Below are 20,888 nucleotides of genomic sequence, written 5' to 3' on the forward strand. Positions count from 1 at the left end.
AACTGCCTAACATCGAGCCGCAATGTTTGAACCATATTTATTTACAGTAAAACGAAATCTAATTGATCCGTTCCATTTCCAGAACAAGCCACACAAATGCACGTGGTGTACACGTTCTTTCCCTACGCCAGGAGAGCTCCGAGCTCACGTCGCATCCCACGCAGGTCTAATTGGCAGACAGGCTGTGGGACACGTCAGCAAGCATGGCGACCTATGGCCCTTTTCAATATCCCCTCAGACTAAGTTTAAGCAATTGCACAATTTTAATGAATAAAAATATTATCATAACGCACACCCATCTTTTTTTATAACATGATATATCGTACTAATAATATAAATATATTAGTTTCGTAATTCTCGCAAAAAGTAATTAAATTATTGACATGAAAGTATTCCTCCTGTGCTCCGGCACAGCAATACTAAGTATGAATATTGTGGATAACATAAGTGATAGATCAACAACAACAACTGTACCAGCGTACCACTAGTAAAATTAAAACTGCTCATAGGTCATAGGTCCAAGATGTACCAACATAGGCTATTCAGTAATATATTGCTTTTTAATTGGTTTGGGAAAATACAAGGGCTAATCGGTCTTAGATATCTTTATGTAAAAAAAATAGCAATCTCCAATTTTCGCTCAAGTGCTTAGTGTTCGTATTATTATAAGGGTGTATGTATAATTTCATCGTATGGGAAGATTGGTGATTTGAGATATTAGATAGCTTTATTTATTTACATAGCTTTATATAACATGCCGTTAATTAAAGACAAAAAAATATCTTTTTGTAATAACAGATAAGATTTAGTGATTTGACTTAACTTTGATTAATTATTTTGAAATGGAATTTAAAATGTTTGATTTTAGAATATTGTTTCATAAATTTAAATGCCAAGTAAATGTTCGTAGCGATTCTAACGCCATCTATTGACTTGAATGGTAAACTGTTTTGTTATAGTAAGTCGTGTAAGTTTATGGGTCACAATGACCCTGGCCCTTTGGGCCAGAACTAAGTGACACGACGGTTGAACCGTCGGGGAGGAGCATCCCGGGTAGGGGGGGGCAACCCCGAGGCCCGTACCCAGACTGGCCTAGGCCAGTCAGGAGGACCATTGATTGATCGTGTAAGTTTAGTTTTTGATGCGAAAATGGACGACAATAAAAGGCTTGTAAATAGAGGGAGACACGCCTTTCTGCAAATATTTGAGTCAGAAACATACATAGAATCCATGTTGGTTTTATTAAAATCCATTACTATTTTGCTTACTTGTTTTGATTATTGAAATTCCAATAATGTAATACCTAATAAAGAATCAAATCTGTGATTTTTAATTTGAAATTGAAATATTTTAAGTAATATTTAAGTTTATATTAATTAAAACACTTGCTTTCTAGCTTAAATGTTAGATCTGTTTTAACTGTAACTGGTAGGGCTTTGTTTGCACAAAGCCCTACCAGTTACCACTACCAGTGGGTGGTACATACCCAGACGAGATTGCTCTCGTCTGGGTAGGTACCACCCACTCATCAGATATTCTACCGCAAAACAGCAATACTTGATATTGTTGTGTTCCGGTTTGAAGGGTGAGTAAGCCAGTGTAATTACAGGCACAAGGGACATAAAATCTTAGTTCCCAAGGTTGGTGGCGCATTAGCTATGTAAGCGATGGTTGAAATTTATTACAATGTCTAAGGGCGTTTGGTGACCACTTACCATCACGTGGCCCATACGCTCGTCCGCCTTCCTAATAAAAAAAAAAACTGTATAGTCGTTGTAACACATAAAAGATTATGGTAATTTAACTCAATCAAATAACAAATTATAAAGTTATAATTAAATATTTATTCATCACCATTTTGTTTAGTTTTCTTAACTATATCTTCATCGAGATCTTCATCATCATCAATTTTTCTTTTGTCTCCTAAGCTAACGTTTTCATGAGCTTCAGGTTCTTTATTATCATTACTATTTTTATCGCCCTCTTCATGGTAATTATTCTGCAACGCTTGGCTGTCACTCGATGTGTCCACTCTCAGTAATTCTCTGAGAGCCATCGTGGCGTAACAACTCGTGGGTAGCGTCATAGTTAGGAGCAGAGCTTTGTATTTACCGCCTGGAACAAAATCAATTATTAATAAAATGTATCTGAATAAATCAAATTTAAAAAAAAAACATTTTGATATAACTAATTAACTGTTTACTAACTAACTTTCTACTATTAAACTAAAAAATAAAAATTATATATAATAAAAATTAACGAAATAGTTTGCACTTGTAATTTTCTTTGGTTGCGACCGTTCGTCGGACTCAAAAAGTTATAAATAGGTGTAGGTGCTAATTTGGCGTAAAGAGGTCAGCGAGCGCGAACACTCACCGCCGGCGGGCGCGGTGCGACCGTCGAGCAGGTCGCGGTCGGACAGCAGCAGGTCGTGCGCGGGGTGCGCGTAGTGCGCGCGCCGCCACTCCAGCGCGAGCGGCCGCAGCGTGCAGCGCCGGTACCCGCCGCACATGCTGTAGGCCCTGTAGCCGCCCGAATGGTTTATGTACTTAAGGACACACAGATTACAACGGGCCTAGTCCATTTCTATAACTTTGCACTTCTCTAAGTCGTTCATTACGATCAATATTATTTTTCTTTATGGAATTACAAAATTATAAGTTTTTGAAATGTCTTATTGACGCAAGACCAATATGTTTAAAACCCAAACTTACTTATATTTGTGTCTCATGTCAAGCTTTAATCCATCTTTCTCAAGTAGCTCCTTGTAGTAATCTATCATGTTGGGTGGATATTCAACACTATACCCGGGTAGAGGTAGCACGATGTCAAATATCGTGTATTTCCCGCTGTCAATGTCCTCTTGAGTTAAAACCTTTACTGGCATAAGCTTTTTAGTGAATGTATCTGTTTTTTCTGCAGGTTTTTGTGCATTATTTGTGGCCGTCACGTTATCATCTGATATTTCGTCATTTTGTAGATCCATTTGATTATCATCATTATCAGTTTCTTCCACCATTGCCTCTACAAATTTTTGACAAAACATTAGATAATTTAAAAACGTAAACGTATACTATATAATCTCCTATTAGACGGATATTTTCTTTCAACAAGTATTCCGTTTCAAAAAAGTTATGTCCACTAATTAATGTCTTAACGGTATATAAATTAGTTTATTTTTTCATTGCGATATTAAATTCAAAAAGTTGGGCGATTTTAAGCTTTAGAATCGTAAATGTTGAGCGCAAGAAAATATCAAAATATAGTTTTCCCTAACTTTAAAGGATTGAGAGCCGGCCAATAGAGCCAATGATCTTCAGCTGAATACCATGCGATGTGGAGAAATACAATGGGACGTGAAAAATGCCTAGTCGAGTACAATAGAGCGAGGAGTCGCTAACCGTCGTCGTGCCCGGGTTCCGGCACGAGGTCTCCGACGGCGGCCGAGCGGCCGGCGCGGCGCAGGCGCTCCGACACCACGCGGTTCCAGATCAACGACTGGTACGAATGGATGTACAGCAGTCTCGCGTTGCGCGCGACCTAATAACATTTCCTACTTTGTAAGGGACCACCGGTTTTTTGGTAATTCGGGGTCACATCACTCATCGTACAAGGAGTATAGGAAACCTTTATGTAAAAATCGACTCGCTAGTCGCACATTGGATTAAAGTTAACCTTGTCCAGCGCGCCGAGCAGGTCGTGTGGGCGCAGCGACAGCGCGCGCAACACTCTCGCCTCGTTCCCGGCGTTGCGCGACACTCTCGCGAGCGCGGCGCGCGCTCCTTCCGCGCGGTACGTCGACAACACGTCCTGGCAATCCGACAGCATGCACTCGATAGCCTGCGGGAGTGGGAGGTTACATTTCGAATAAATTTTATGCACTGACTGAATGAAAACATTTCCTACTTTGTAATGGACATCGACAGAAGTAATATTGAATAAATTTTAAATGGACAATCGAATTACTCGTTTATTTCTACTATCTATACAAATTACGACAATGATGTCTGTATGTCTATAAATTTACAAGCATTTATAAGCATGATCATATTGTAATGTAATGACATAATTATTTATTTATATTTACTAACGTATAATATGAAAGAAAAAATTAGTTGTTCCTAATTAATAAAGTTTTAAACATTGTGATGGGTTTTTGATTTGACTAAATTAATTTTATACGAAGCAAAATTTAAAACCAACATAATAAACACATACTTCCTGAAAATTCCCCTGTAACAGTTTCTTTCCTATCTCGTAAGTCGGCATATCGATACGAGAACCGAACCTCTGCAGTCCGTAGTAGTTTATGAAACCATTTGTTTGTAGCAATGTGCATGCATTGTCGATACATTCATCTGACGCCTTTACGTTTCGGAGACATATACGGAACCTGGAAACGCAGATATATAACCTTAGCTGTATTCAAATTGCTGCACTTAAAATATAATTGAACAATGTAACAGTTGCAGGTCTGCATTGATATTTAATCACCAAATATAAAAAAAAATACTTTATATCTAGTCAAGATATAAGGTCGCCGATCGCGAGGACCTGGGATTTTAATACAACCCAATCATTAAGAGTAAATCAGCATGTTTCGGTTGAAATTTTGCCCCATGTGTGTCCACCAACCTTTCGAATAGTTGGCGGAATACACTCCAAACCTTTTTATTAATCTAACTTAAGGATCTATAAAATCTCAAATGGCTTTGTGTGATGCAACAAAACAATGAAATTTTTCAATTAATAACTTTGCTTTTATGTTGGCTTCCATTAATCACGTGGTGTTTTTTAGCAACTTGTTAATATGTTTAGGAACTGAACTAAATTTAAACATAATAATAATTAAACTTACACATTTCCCTTTAACATTCCCAATTTAAGGTTATCATTGCTGAAGCTGAAGTTCCCGACTCGGATATCCCTCAAGTCCTTACACGCATTGACGATTTTCCTAGGATCTACTTTACGCAGACTGAACCATTGGGAGGTCTTCGCTCTTCTATCTTTGGTACCGGCGTAACCGACCATGGATGGCTTTATACTGTAATGTAATCAAAATGTACTTTATTCAAGCAAGCTGTGGTAAGCACAAAGCACTCGGTAAATAGTAACTTCTTTTATTTCTATCTTTTAGTTCACTTTAACCTTAAATAACTGAATTATACATATATAATTTTATATGAACATGAAGTCTAAATATAAAGTGAGTGGAATTGCGAAGCGCTTTTTTTTCGAATTGACTTTTTACTTTTGGTTTAAGTGGCCTTGATAGCATCACCGGACAAGTCGACGAGTCTTTAAGATACTCAGCCGGATGTTGGGAGCCCACTTAAGGGCTCGGTACGTGTCTCCTAAGGGCGCCTCCTCTGAGGCCGAACCTCGGCTTAGGACACCGTCGGCGACGGGAAGGAGGATAATGATTATGCATTGACTCCGTCATACACCTCAGCGCGGACGGGTTATAATAAAAGAGGGACCTCGACCCCACCGGCTGGGTCAGTGTGTGTTAGCTATGTAACAAACAAGTTGATATCGGCAGATGTAATCTTATCATCAGGGGTGTTAAGGACCTCTTAAGACGCCTACGGATCGAAAAAGAAGATGCGAAGCGCTGCTATTTATATATAATATATACAACAGTAATATTAATTATTATGTACTACAACCTATCAAACGTGCTCCATGTGTTGGTATAAGGTTTTTTATTTAGCCATTATAATTACTAATTCCCATAATAGATTTCACTATGTTTAAAAAAAAATTCGTGAACTTTTTTGAACATGTTCATATTCATGAACAGGGTTACAGGGACATAAAATAAGATCTAATATTTAAAAAATGATAAATACTTTAATCTCAACCGTTCTGCAATGCGTTGTGCAGCTTCCATAGTGTCACAGTTTTCTTTATATACTATGAAGCGGACATATTCTCCCGGCCACACCCACTTCACTCTGTTGTCTACACGCACTGTAACAAGATATATCTTACATATTGAAATGTTTTAAATAGTAAAATTATAGTACCTTTACATTTAACCTTTACATTGTACCAAGTTTTTCGTTCTTTGGCCACTCACACAAATTTGGCTCCAGAAAATATGATGATATAACTTTGTCCTAGCTTATATACGTTTTATTTCCAACTTCATAATTTATCATACAATATTATTCACAAAAAACCTTAATAATGGGAGTAAAGCCCATAATTAAGAATATCCACTACTCCATAATTTAATTACTTTTCAGTATCATCATCATCATCATATTCAGCCCACATCAATCCACTGCTGGACATAGGCCTCCTCACAGGCACGCCAATTCTCCCGGTCCTTTAGTCCGGCTAATCGCATCCATTGAGCACCTGCCATTTTTCTAAAATATCCTGACCATCGGGCGGGTGATCTGCCCACTAACATTTTCGCTTCTCTAGGTCACCACTCCGTAACGACTTTAGTCCACCTTCCACCTTCCCGTCTTGATAAGTGTCCAGCCCATCTCCACTTTATCCTCGTGATACGCTTCCCAATATCTTCGACTTTCGTTTTTCGTCGGATTTCCGCGTTTGGTATACGATCAACGAGAGAGATGCCTTGCATAGCACGCTCCATCGCCTTTTGTGCCACTTTTATTTTGTGCATGCTATGCTAAGTAGGCGTCCATGTTTCGCCACCGTAGGTGACTATAGGCAAAACACATTGGTTAAACACCTTGGTCTTGAGGCATTGTGGAAGTTTGGATGTCAACGTATCTTCGAGCTTTCCAAAAGCAGCCCACCCTAAGACAATGCGTCGTTCGATCTCCTGTATTTGAGATTTACGATCAAATGATAAACGATTTCCAAGATAGATATAATCGCTGAATACCTATACGGAGTCTTTACCTACGATTATGTTAGGTACATATGCAGCGATTAGTCATGATTTTGGTCTTGGACATGTTTATTCTCAGACCGATCCTCAGGGAAACTACTTGCAGATCTGCTAGCATAAGTTGAAGTTCTTCGGTGCTCTCGGCAACGAGATTCAGGAGTTTGGGCGAGAGGTTGTCTGACCTCTTTTTTTTAACGCAGTGGAAACCTTCAGAAAGGTAACCGGCTCCCATGGGAGGGTTATGTTGGATTCTTACCCACTAAAACCACTGCAATAGCCGTCCTCGGCACGGATCGGAGAGGTTGCGGGATCGTGTTGATATAACGCATCCGCGGCCCCTCCCGTGCTGTGCGCCGCTCGGTGGAGCTCTCCATATTCTCGACCCCCATACTTCTCGCTAGTGCGTACGGCAGCACGAGGCCATCCTGGCTGCCGTCCTCTTCATGGCACTTCACACATCCACGGCCTCAGGGTTACACTCTATCTTTTTAGCCTCGGGCGTCGGGGCTGTGAGAGGGCCGAGACGACGCCGACGTCGTCTCCACCGAGAAAGATCGGCCCTTTCCCGTACCCGCTCCGCCGTCTCCTTCTGGATCATGACGGTCTTACAGACGGCGACTACAGCCCTCTACGCCGATTGCTCGCAGGGACATGTTTTGTCAGACTTCACGGACTTGTCGGACCCCTCTGTCAACAGACACGAGGTTGGTGTTTTTGTGCATTTTTAGTATAATAACAATATAATTTCATTAAATTTATGTTTATAAAACTCGGACCATTGCTAATTCAACAGGAAAACACTGATACTGTATACTATTGAAATGACAATAATATTCAGTATAGATATTAAAATATACACTGACCTCCTTTCCTATACTTTTCAAAGATAACAAACTTCTTTTCATCCTCAGTAATAGTGCTACCAACAATGCATTCACCAAAAGCTTTCTTAACTGCATCATGTATCTTAGTTCTTTCCTCTTTTGACATGCCGGTAACATCCACCTAAAACATGTTAATACAATTATTGCTTATGAACATATTCTTATTTTTAATTCACCGTCACCTCAACAATTAATTACAAACACGGGTCAGCAATGGGGTCAAGTTAAAGTTATTTTTTGCCATAATGTTGGCTATATTATGGCATAAAATACCAAAAAAATGGCTCACAAGATCAGAGATATTCCAAGTAGTTCTGAGATAAAAAAACAGCTTATTATTGTTTGAACATTGAAGATTCTAAGTTAAGTCTAATGCTATTGTAAGGCTAATGCATAAACTGCAATTATACTGTTTTTTTTTGTTTGTAAAGGTAAATTGTTAGTAATGGCAGATTTCCTGAGAATTAATCTCAGTCTAATGTGTATCAGTTACAAAAAAAAGGACTGGTGTACATTTTTTTACTACTTTTCTAGATAAATATTAAAAGAGTTATTCCAATTGAAGAAGGGGTAAAGAAAAACAAAGATTTAAATATTCAATGCAATCTTAATGAGCTGTTAGATTTTAAGCAGTGAAAATAAACCAAATAAATCCATTCAACTATCCCCAATAATAACATTAAAATAGGTGTGAAACTTACTTTTACTGGTGCAATTTTTTCAGGAGATATAGCCACCTTATTAATATTGTCCCAAGTTTCCATGGGCAGGATCTCTAAATTATACTTATTAATAATCAGGTCCTCATCATCCACTACATCCTCATCTACTGGTGGCTCAGGTGCAGACAAATCAGTGAGCTTCGCAATTTCACCTTTCTCATTAATTTCAGATACTTGAAAATCTGCAAATCTATAATAATACCATAGAATATTACAAAAAAATATTATACAATTAATATTTATGAAATTAATTTATATTTAATATATATTTAAATGTTTGTAAACCCAAATAAACAACTTTGACACTAATATCATTGTTCAGAGATATCAATTGATGGGATATCATTGATCGAGTCCTTGAATAATCTATGATATTCACTATGGATTCACAAAAAATGGAGTTCTCAATGTCTGCAAAGTTTTAATCGGAACTTTTGAGATTGTAAATTAATGTGGTTTGAACTAATTAAGTGGACTACCATTAATTTAATTATTAATTTAGTAATTATTTTATAATAAATTATACCATTTACACAAATATTCCAGTTCTGATAAAATGTTGTGTGGTTAGTTTTACTATGTATAGCAAACTTATTTAAAAAAAAAATGGAAAAACTATTTAATTCATAAATGAAACCATAGACAAAAATATTTATTTCTAATTACTTCTTATATTTTGTTCTTGTTATGCTCGGATTTGTATAAATTTTATTATTACAGAAATGTAAGTTCATATTAATTCTTACCCTAAAGTACATGCATCAATATCGTAATTCATAATTGTAAGTTGATTTTCAAAATTCACAAGTGAGATACGAAGCGAATTTCTACAGAATAACACAAATAATTATAAACATAATTATTACACTTATCACCTTCAAAGATATAATAAGTTATATAGTTAAGTGGACTAGTGTTACATTATAAATAAAGGCAAATTAATCAAGAACTGGTTATTATGTGTAATACAGCAGAATCATTAGAAAATCGTATGCAATTTGAAAATCTAGTTTATTTAAATTTACTTCACCTCCAATTGTAATAGGGTATGGTATTGACATTGAGTATAATATATTTGTTTTTGATGTTAGCTAACTGATTGTTAACTAACTTTATGAGACACCGTAAGCTTTCAGTAGCATAATAATAGAATAATATGTCAAAAAAAAACTTTTAAAAGACAAAAAGCTTTCAGAAACTTTATATTTACCTAGATTTAATAATGCCATTAAAACCCTCATGGTCACTTAAATACTCCGTAACTCCAATATCTTGTTCTGAGAGCTTTTTGGTTGGCCCATCACGCTTTGGTTTCTGAGTCCACTGATTAAATTTTCTGTCCTCATAATTTTGCCTGGCGCCGCCCCGATTGTATCCACGCCAATTAGAACCTCGAAAGCCTCTTTGAGGCCAAAATCCGCCGGATCCTCTACCTCGACCATGACCTCGACCCCTATTATTTCCACCCCTCATTTGATTGCGATTCCAATTATTATTCATCCGGTATTTAAAGTAAGAGCTAGTTGCAAATAGATAACCTAAAATCCGAGTGATTTTATATTTACTAAAGAAACTTATCCCCTAAGAGATTAGTTCATTTCATTTATTGAATTGAAAATTATTTTGTATAATTATAATTATAATTCCTAAATGCAATTTAGTTGTTGCTATTATAACTATTAATGAATTGTTGACGTTAGTTAATCGTTCACTTGTGTTGTTGACATTTGGTTGACGCATGTGCTGTTTAGAATCTAAATGACAACCTAAAACTAGAATGTGACAATTACGCGTAGACAATTACGGCACGTTCACGTTAAACGTAGCTGTCAGCTATATGATGCGGAAAATATATTATGTAACTGCGATTTTTAAATTACTTATATATATTCAAACTTAAATTAAATCTTAGATTTGAGAAAGATAAACATATTTTGTACATACAACAAAGATCATTTAAGTAACATCAAAATATTTACTATTGGTAAATTTGAAGATAATTAGAAATTAACTTAAATAATAACTGCGATTTTGAATAGTTGTCAATGTAAAATATATTTTCGAAAATAAAAAGAAATCTAGATTAACCTGCTAGGTTTGAAATGTTTTTAAAACATGTATAGGTAGGTAGGTTATTTCTACATTGTATCCAGAAATAATATAATTCCACCATTTACAGCACAGCTACCAAGTCGCTCGGCCAATTTTTAGTAAGAACTATAAAAGTAATAGATAGAAACTGCGTTATATCTACTAAAGATTACTTTTTTTATTAGCATCCAAAAAAATAAAAACTGAATCTGATTTGAAGAATAATTATAATAAAGACGATGCTGAATGATAGAATACGTTTGCTTATTTATACACTACACTAAGTATACAATACACAATCAACTATCACAGACAGACTGACAGCATGACAGCAGAATGACAGCATTAATTTTCGATTTGAAAATTTGCTTTTGACAATTTGACAATTTTGACAGCAAAATGATGTAAAAAATAAAAATATAAAGATATTATAGTTCCAAAATTGAAGGTAAAAGTTGTGCGTATAATTGAAAATAAAGTATACTCATTGACGTTAAAACTTAACTATATAGAAAAAGGTACTTATTTTTCAAAGTAATACATTTTGATGCGGTACAAATTCTTATACATATATTTTGGACAAATTATATAAAACAATATGAAGAATTTATTGAATTTTATAGAAATTTATACTTACATTTAGACTTGTTTTAGATGGCTACGAAAACTATAGCAAGTGCAACTGTGCGCGCTGTAAAAAAACGTATGCTGCCTTCTAGAACCGCGCTTATATTAACCCCATCAGCGGTTCAAAAAATCAAAGAAATTATGGCGAAGGAAGAGGCTAAAGGTTTTATTGGTTTAAAAGTTGGGGTTAGACAAAGAGGTTGCAATGGATTATCTTATACTCTTGATTATGCTTCTGCTAAAGGAAAACTTGATGAAGAAGTAAAACAAGACGGTGTAACTATTATAATTGATAAAAAAGCACAGTTGACATTATTAGGTATGTGTTATTAATGAGCTGATAATTTCAATATCATTTAAAAACAGCAACTGATTTTGAGTGTGTTTTATTGTTAAAAAGGTTTAGGCAAATTTGAATGGTTTTTTTTTGTGTAATTACTGTTCTTAAATGATATTGAAATTATATCTAGATCTATTTTTTCTGTATAGAGTATACAGAAAAAACATGTTTATATTTAATAAAAATTATTTGTTTTTCTTGTTATAGGAACTGAAATGGATTTTGTAGAAAATAAACTGTCAGCAGAATTTGTGTTTAATAATCCTAACATCAAAGGCACATGTGGCTGTGGAGAATCCTTCAGTGTATAAATAATCCCTATTTAATCAGTATGACAGTATATTTCAAATAATAAAGCTACCTTTAATATACCAATCACATGCGCATGCTACCGTGACACTCTTATCGAAATTTTGCCTCCTTAGGTCTAGTCCTACTCAACCTAAAGGAAACCCTGTGCTTGGTACATTAAAAGAAGTGTTAATGTATTTATAACCATCAAAAGAAATTTTTGAAATTTTATAGTTATTTTTTTATTTTATTTGATTTTCGAATAAAAAAAAACAGGGTTTATTTTAAACTCATCACTAAAAATATTTAAATAATAGTTTTGTATATAAACAATACAGATTGTTTTATCTTATATGGAATAGTGTCATTGTATAGATAGTTAGTTGTAAAGCATAGTGTTAAGATATCTCATAAAAATCATATAATGATGTTTTGTTAATTCTATAATTACCATTTTTTTGTTTTAATTGTTTAGTTAATGCTTTACTTATGGTAAAATAATAAAATCAGTTAATAAAATGTAAACCTTGTTTAATTACAACCAAATGTGAAGAAAAATTATCACCTAATCTTATATGTGATGATAATGATAAATTCGAACCAAGAAATTAATGTCTTATGCATTGATATATAAATAACCCACTCAGTATCAAAAAAACGTCCACAGATACACACTCAGTGTCTCAAAAACGTCCGCATAAAATGAGCGCATAATTCAAAATTGTGCGCTCATTTCAAATAGCTTCGCCCGCGTCACTGCACGCTCGTTAAAAATGCCGGAAAATATTACGTCAAGAACGTTAAAAAAGGATGGGATATATAATTATCGGTTAGTAAAATTGTTTGTTGATTAGTTTTTGTTGTTGTTATGACTTAATATACAATGCAATATGTGATTTTGATTTATCTCAAAACTTCACTCATCGGTCCAAGTATAATACGGCATATTTCAATGTCCGCATTGTAAGTGTAAAAACTATGCATAACAGCTTCCTTTTATTTTAGTCGTATGACCAGGGTCATTTTCTTAGACAATGGGGTCGATTTTTTTTATGTTTAATTTTTTAACTATTAATTTTGAACTTTTTTGTGTTATAGTTTTTGACAAATATTTATACATTATAATATAGTTTTTAATATAGAAATTTTAAAAAAATAATCGTACAAAAGCTATTATAGAAAAGTTTATAGACTAAGTAATAGTAAAAAGACAACTCTACAATAAACTAAATTTATTCCAAGTAAATTAATGTATTTCCTGCTGTTGCCTGTTGCCATGTCAGCATAAAAAAATTATATTTTTAAAGTTTTAAGAGTGATCCGTAGTAGATACACCCTGAAACTTGAAAACTGAGTTTGCAAAAAAATTGTTTTTTGTATAATTATAACTACTTATATAGAATTGCCGAGTGTTTACTTGTTTAGTGACAGTTTCGAGTGTTACTTTTGTTCGTGACTGTGTATCTAGGGTTTTTTTATATCAATGGTTTTATGAAATTAATGTCTTATATATTAATAATAATATACAAAACCAATAATAATTATAATCATGGCAATTAATAATTTACATTTATACAATTACTAGTTAACAAAACAATATCTACGCTGTCGGTTGTCCTCTATATTTGTATACGTAGACACCCTAGGATAAGTCATCTTAAAACATGCAGGTATCTGATTTGTGTGTATGGCTCATGGTGTGTCATGTCATTTATGTTCACGATTATACTGGGTTTGTAAAAAATAAATAAAAATGGTGATTTCATACTTTTAATTCGCGACTTTACGTGAGCCGCTAAAACCAACTCCGGCACAGGGTTCACAACCTAAAGCCAGACAGTTATCGTACCAGGGCCCTTAAAATTATCGTACAACAGGATAATGATTATAATATTCTACAAAATCACAACAATATATTCGAAGTACACTAAAAAATATATATACGAAGCGGCTGCCATTGTTCCTAAGAAAGAAATGAGCCAATAGATGGCACTGACAGGAAAAACAATTGTAATTGTTATTGGTTAGTGTAATTATCAAATTTTACATCATTATGAGATTATCGTACTTGCACGATAAGTATCGTACGGTTGTGAACCCTGCTCCGGCTTAAAAAGGATGTAAGCGTGCGCGAATCGTCCACATTCGCATGTTGGGTGTTAAACGGATGATAACGGAGTTTGAACAAGTCAGAGAAAAAGTCGTGGGATATAATATAAAATCTATATTTATTGACCATTACGAAAAAAAGCGCAGTGTATAAACACTTGACAAAGTACTGCTTCTGCTGACCACTCTTAACTGACTGCTGAATTTACTGTTGAAGGAGAAGTAACAAAGTTAGGCGGAATATAAAGTTAAATATTTCTTTACTATGAGTATTTAGCATTACGTCGATACGCACAAAGCAACAAGAATACACACGCCACGCATGCCGCATTATATCACGTCATCGTTTGAAACAACGTATAGCTCTGAAAGAACTGTTTATTTGAAACAAGAAGCAGCATGCAATGACGGAGTATGACGTAATGTCAAGCTCTTAAAAGAACTGTTTATATTTATTATCTTCATATAATAATATTCGCTTCAATTGGTTTCACTTTTTCAACGAAAACAAATTAACTTGCTGACGTCTTGAAACACATCTTCACTCCACGCGCCGCTCGAACTGACTGAACGCGTCGACGCGGTGAAACGAGTATTTGTAGAATCAGCCGCGCATCGTCGATAGTGGGGAATTAAGCGCGGGAGTAAGGCGCAAAACAGGTTTTTACGCGCCAATCAAAATCCCTAATTTTAATGTAGACGCTCGCAATTGTTATTGTTTTTTATATTTTTACAACTTATATTTTTCTTGTATTCTGATTGGTTAATTTTTACTCCACTTTTTTGTCTATATACTCGTACCGTTTTTCAATAAATTCATTCTCGTTCCAACCTCCGTCCCGCACGTATGTCTCTACCTGGGAAGCCCGATTGCAAAATTTCAAACAAGCCAACCCGCACAACAGGTGCGATTACCTGCGCGACTACCTGAGTGCCAATCCTTTGTTTCCGAAGGGTCAATCGCCCGCCGAGGCCGCGTCCTCAACCGTTTTTCAACGCCGTGGAAAGACACTAAGTGCAAGTGCAGTGCAGTTCTGGTCACGAACTGCACTACAGAAGTGAAGTGAAGTGTAGTGTACTTCGCGAGTTCCGTGTTAAGTTTTGCAAGCCAACACCCGTCAGTAAGTACACACGTAGATTATAATTACACACAAGGAGTGTGTATTAACTTCTGCCACCCACGGGAAGATTTCCTTAGGGATCACACCGTAGGCACACACCTAACAGGTAAAGTAGGCAACAATTTAAAACTAGTCGGGCCACATGGACCCATTAAGCAAGCTGTTGAAGGAACAGCTCTTAAAGCTGCTCCACTAGCACCTACCTAACGAGGCAGTAGAGCGTCTGCGCGACTTCGCCTTTGACGTCGAGAGCACTGTAGGTCTAGGGCCCGCCACCGAAGCTCACGGACAGGATTCGCCCGACCCCTCGTCACCCACCGGTGAGACAATGGGGGTCTAAAGCGACAGCGATAGTGAGGGGTCCCGCGGATCCACATCCGGTGGCTTCGAGATACGGAGGAGGAGAGCGACGGTTTCGAGACCATCCTCTCCAAATCAGCTAAGAGAAAGGCGAAGGCTCCTCAAGCCCCGCCTCCTTGCAAACGCCCGACAAAGGCTCGCAAAGCCTGTAGCCCGGTCAAGCCAACTAAACCAATTATGGCTTACTCGCAACCCGCGTCACCCACACCCCCGGTGCCCCGAGCGGCCACCCCGTCAACGAACGAACAAATAAGCTCGAAACTCCCACCGCCGGTTTTCATACATGATAAGGTTAGGTGGACTACAATTTCCGACATAATATCGGCGAAGCGTACTTACTATACGCACGCCAAAAATACCGCGCAAGATATTTTTAGGGTCCAAGTCCACGCACTTGAAGACGAGCGCTTACTACGCGTCGTCATCAGGGGAATGCCTAAAGAAACCCCCGACGGTTTCTGAATGTTTCCTGAAGCCCTGAAAGACCTTATCACGCGGAAAAACGCCGCCACACCAGCTCATGACGCATTTCCGTCACAAGAAAACCGGAGGAAACACTGGGACCTCCAGAAGGACGTCAAAGCCCGTTTTAACGATTTCCGCGATGATAACTGCGGTACTCGCCTAGGGGAAACCAAGCCATTGCACACAGCGTTCTGGTCAATGCTGAGATCCCTCAAAGGGAATCAGCCGCGACCTTGCCTCCTTTGTTATGCCCGAATCTCCTACCCGTAACAGACGACTTGGATAAGGCCGAGTGATTAGTAGACAGCCTCGAATCACAATGCTCACCGAGCAACCAACCGGTAGACCCGGAACACCTTTGAAAGGTCGAGACGTTAGTACACAACATCAGCTCTGTGCCACCAACAGACGAACCGTTATCACCGATATCAGTCGAGGAGATCGAATCGATTGTCAAAGAATTACAAGTCAAAAAATCGCCTGATGCGGACCGGATTACTAACAAAGCAATTAAGCGCCTCCCGCAACAGCTTATAACACTTCTCGTGCTTATATTTAACGCCCTTCTGGCACGATGCTCTTCTACAGACAACTGGAAAGAAGCCATAGTTATAGGAATCCCTAAACCAGGGAAACCCAGGAATCAACCCACGAGCTATCGACCCATTAGCCTCCTCAACACTCTCGGAAAAGTCTACGAGAGAGTAATCTTAGCAAGAATCAAAGCCCACGTTGAGGCCAAACAGATTCAAATTAACGAGCAGTTCGGTTTTAGAGCCAGGCACTCGTGCGTCAATCAGGTCCACTGCCAAACGGAAAACATACTCAAGGGTTTCACCATCGGTAAAATCACCTCAACGGGTGCTATTCTTCGATGTAGCGAAAGCATTCGACAAAGTCTGGCACAATGGTTTATTATATAAACTATACACTAGAATTGTCAGACAGACTCGTTCTCATTATACGAGACTACCCCATCAGGGCAGGGCTACGCACTATCCCCGATACTCTATTTGTTATTCACGAATGATATCCCAAACTCAACCCAAAGAGTCAATTTAGCCAGAGGGCTAAATTGACTCTTTGATTGAATTGTGGGTCCGCGAAGAGTCGCGGACGATACCATCCTATACAAGACCTCGCCTTCGACGGCAGTGATGACTAAGCGTTTTCAATCCGCGGCCAACGCACTAGGCGATTGATTCCGGAAGTGGAGAATTGAAGTAAATCCGAACAAAAGTGTAGCAGTACACTTAACCCGCAACCCTATTTACATTAGGAATCATATGGGCAATCCGGGAAACATAACCCTGTTCGACCAACCTATCTCGTGGAAATTCGAAGTGAAATACTTAGGAGTCACACTCGACAGGAGACTCAACTTTCAGTCCCACATCAAAAGAGTGCGCAACAGAGCGTACGTGCTAGGAAGACTATATGTGATGTTATGTGGGAAGAGTAAAATGTCCCTTAGAAATAAGACGACATTATACAAAACCTTCATACGTCCCATTATGACCTATGCGAGCCCACTGCACACCGTATCAGATCAACCGACTGCAGATGATACAAAATCGCTTCCTTCGAATCACTACCAACTCGCCATGGTACATACGTAACGTCGACCTAAACAAGGACTTCAAAATCGATTCGATCGCCAAACATCTCAAGATGCTCTCTGTGGCGTATTTTGAGAGAGCTTAACGATAATCCTGCTCGTACCCCTCCCTCAGAGGTAACATCCCGCACAGACTCGGGCGGCTCAAATTGTTATAATAAAAATACATATAAATTATATCTCGATCTTTGAAGTTTTAAATTTTACTGATATATGCATTAAAAAATAAATAACCATTATGTTTTAGTATATTATTTAGTTACTATGCAAAAAAAGATATGCCGTGGAGTACCGGCTTAGAATAGTACTCCCCCAATCTCATTCCGTGGGTGTCGTAAGAGGCGACTGAGGGACGGGGAAAAGGGGGGATGGGCAGCAGCGTCCCCCCCCCATAAATATCTTACCCCCTACTGCGCTTGCCAACACGCCTGCCCAGCGCGGCGAGTATGGGCAAACCCTCCTTAATGGCAGATGCGCCCAAAAAAAAGGCCCCCAGTTACCGGCAAGCCCGCTAGGCCCGACCAAGGTTGCGGTCGCGGTATCGGCAGGGCAGGGGGTGCTAAGAATCACCGGTTCACGGCAGGCTACCGTATAAAACCATTGCACATGGCAACGTACAATGGACGCTCGATGAGGCTGGACCATCACCTCGCCGAATTAGAAGTAAGAGTTAAGTCATATAAACTGGTATATACTGGGGTTATCTGAAGTCCGAAGACAGGGGGAGGACACGATAAGTCTAGAGTCCGGTAACTTACTCTACTTCCGCGAAGGTGATAACCTCTCCCAGGGTGGTGTCGGGTTTCTAGTCAAAAAGGATCTCATTAGCAGCATTGTGGAAATCAGTAGTGTGTCGAACCGGGTAGCGTACCTTGTCCTAAAACTTTCCGACAGGTACTCCCTGAAGGTCGTACAGGTATATGCGCCAACTTCGACATACTCTGATGATGTGGTCGAAGCGATGTACGAGGACATCGCAAAGGCCCTCAACGACACCTCGAAGGCTCACTACAATGTTGTTATGGGAGACTTTAATGCTAAAGTGGGAGTACAAGATAGCGGTGAATCGAAAGTCGGACCTTACGGCTTGGGCTGCAGAAATCACAGGGGACAAATGCTGGCAAACTTTCTCGAAGCGCAGGGGATCTTTTTGATGAATTCTTTCTTTCAAAAGAAGCCCCAGAGAAGGTGGACCTGGCGAAGCCCCGATAACGTGACAAGGAACGAGATAGACTTTATCGTTTCGAATAAAAGGCACATATTTAGAGATGTTTCAGTGATCAACAGGTTTAATACCGGAAATGATCACCGCTTGGTTCGAGGCACTCTAAATATCGACTTAAAAGCCGAAAGATCGAGAATGATGAGGTCTACTCTCCAACCTACCATGCTCCAAGCTGCTCAAGGCTCCGAAAAGTTCCAAATGAAACTTCAAAATCAATTCACTGCGTTGGAAACCGTAAGCAGCATTGATGAGAAAACCGACACACTGGTCAAAATACTGCAAAACACATCCCGCAAGTGTTTTCCGCCACAGAGAAGAGACAACGCACCAAAACTCTCTGCTGAGACACTCGAGCTCATGAGAAAACGACGAGAACTACCATCGTTTTTGTCAGATAAGGCCTTAAATCGAACAATAAAAACGCTGACGCGACGCGATCTCCGACGCTCCAATACCCGTGCCATCAAGGCTGCGATTGAGCAAAATCGGGGATCGAAAGTGTTCGCTCGCAAGTTTGGGAGGCCGCGTCTGACAAAACTTAAAACTGAAAATGGTGGGGTCGTTACCTCTAGGCCTGAGATTGTCGGAGAAGTAGAGAGGTTTTATGGGCAGTTGTTCTCTTCAAGATCGGATAAACCCGTGGGAATCAGTATTGATGACCAGCGCGCCCCTCTTACGCGCCATTACTCCGAGGAGCTGACGGTCGTCGACCAAGGCGAGATTAGGGCGGCTCTAGAACAGCTTAAAAACAACAAAGCTCCGGGAGATGACGGAATCACAACAGAGTTGCTTAAGGCAGGCGGGACTCCGGTCCTGAAAGAGCTAGCAAGCCTCTATAATTCCATCATCCAACATGGCAAGACCCCGGAAACACCCCGGAGTGAGGTGGTACTGTTTTTCAAGAAAGGTGATAAAACAGTTTTGAAAAACTACAGACCAATCTCCCTCCTGAGTCACTTGTATAAGCTGTTCTCAAGAGTTGTCACGAACCGTCTTGCCAGATGACTTGACGAGTTCCAGCCCCCAGAGCAAGCCGGCTTTCGATCAGGCTACAGCACCGTGGACCACATCCATACTGTTCGGCAGATTGTGCAGAAGACCGAAGACTACAATCAGCTGCTGTGTATGGCATTTGTGGACTACGAGAAAGCCTTCGACTCCATCGAAACCTGGGCAGTGCTCGACTCATTGCAGAGATGTTATATCGATTGGAGATATATCGAGGTACTGAGATGTCTGTACAACGCCGCTACAATGACTGTCCACATCCAGAACTGTAAGACGAAGGCGATCCAACTGCGCAGAGGGGTGAGACAGGGCGATGTAATATCCCCGAAACTGTTCACCAACGCGTTGGAAGACGTTTTCAAGACGCTGGATTGGACTGGGTATGGAGTCCATGTAAACGGCGAGTACATCTCACACCTTCGATTTGCCGACGATATCGTCATCATAGCAGTGTCGCTGGAACAACTCACCGAAATGCTGCGTAGCCTAGGCGAGTCTTCCCGGTGTGTCGGTCTCGGTATAAACTTGGACAAGACCAAGGTCATGTTCAATAGGCATGTCGTGCCGGGACCGATATACGTCGAGGGGAAACCTCTCGAAGGTGTTAGTGAATATACCTACCTAGGACAGATAATACAGAAGGAAGCCGATCGAAGAATTCGCTCGGGATGGGCAGCATTTGGCAACCTTCGTCAAGTCCTCAAGTCGTCTATACCGCAATGTTTGAAGACGAAAGTCTTCAACCAATGCGTCTTACCTGCCATGACATACGGTGCCGAAACGTGGACACTAACTGCGGGACAATCCACAAATTCAAAGTCGCTCAGCGTGCTATGGAGCGAGCTATGCTCGGAGTATCTTTGAAGGATAAGATCAGAAATGAGATTATCCGGAAAAGAACCGGAGTCACCGACATAGCTTGCAAAATTAGCAGGCTGAAGTGGCAGTGGGCTGGTCACGTATGTCGTAGGACCGATGGCCGTTGGAGCAGACGAGTCCTAGAGTGGAGACCGCGAATCGGCAAGCGCAGCGTAGGGCGCCCCCCAGCCAGGTGGACCGACGACCTTAAGAAGGTGGCGGGCACCAACTGGATGCGGAAGGCGGAGGACAGGGAGCTTTGGCGCACCTTGGGAGAGGCCTGTGTTCAGCA

The 20,888-nt window shown here is 39.1% G+C and overlaps 2 protein-coding genes across 3 annotated transcripts; one reads left to right on the plus strand and one right to left on the minus strand.

The window, feature by feature from the left end:
- Window positions 1-1,835: 1,835 nt before the first annotated feature.
- On the minus strand, window positions 1,836-10,218 carry LOC126768479 (pseudouridylate synthase 7 homolog). The gene is made up of 11 exons (XM_050486618.1): window positions 9,694-10,218; window positions 8,463-8,673; window positions 7,741-7,882; window positions 5,856-5,976; window positions 4,859-5,047; window positions 4,219-4,393; window positions 3,676-3,840; window positions 3,402-3,540; window positions 2,715-3,024; window positions 2,377-2,522; window positions 1,836-2,115 (listed from the first exon to the last, which is right to left on the minus strand). Exons 1-11 carry the CDS (start codon window positions 9,981-9,983, stop codon window positions 1,844-1,846), a joined length of 2,160 nt encoding a protein of 719 aa, XP_050342575.1. The 5' UTR covers window positions 9,984-10,218; the 3' UTR covers window positions 1,836-1,843.
- A 707-nt stretch (window positions 10,219-10,925) lies between these two features.
- LOC126768577 (iron-sulfur cluster assembly 1 homolog, mitochondrial) lies at window positions 10,926-12,357 on the plus strand. Of its 2 annotated transcripts, none has more exons than XM_050486769.1 (3): window positions 10,926-11,022; window positions 11,229-11,520; window positions 11,749-12,357. In XM_050486769.1, the coding sequence occupies exons 2-3, from the start codon at window positions 11,229-11,231 to the stop codon at window positions 11,850-11,852; spliced, it is 396 nt and encodes a 131-aa protein (XP_050342726.1). In that variant the 5' UTR covers window positions 10,926-11,022; the 3' UTR covers window positions 11,853-12,357. The 2 variants fall into 2 exon arrangements, with proteins under 2 accessions (XP_050342726.1, XP_050342725.1); XM_050486768.1 differs by having other exon boundaries at window positions 10,933-11,092.
- Window positions 12,358-20,888: the final 8,531 nt, after the last annotated feature.

Source organism: Nymphalis io, chromosome 5 (genome assembly GCF_905147045.1).
Source record: "Nymphalis io chromosome 5, ilAglIoxx1.1, whole genome shotgun sequence".
Classification (NCBI taxonomy): domain Eukaryota; kingdom Metazoa; phylum Arthropoda; class Insecta; order Lepidoptera; family Nymphalidae; genus Nymphalis; species Nymphalis io.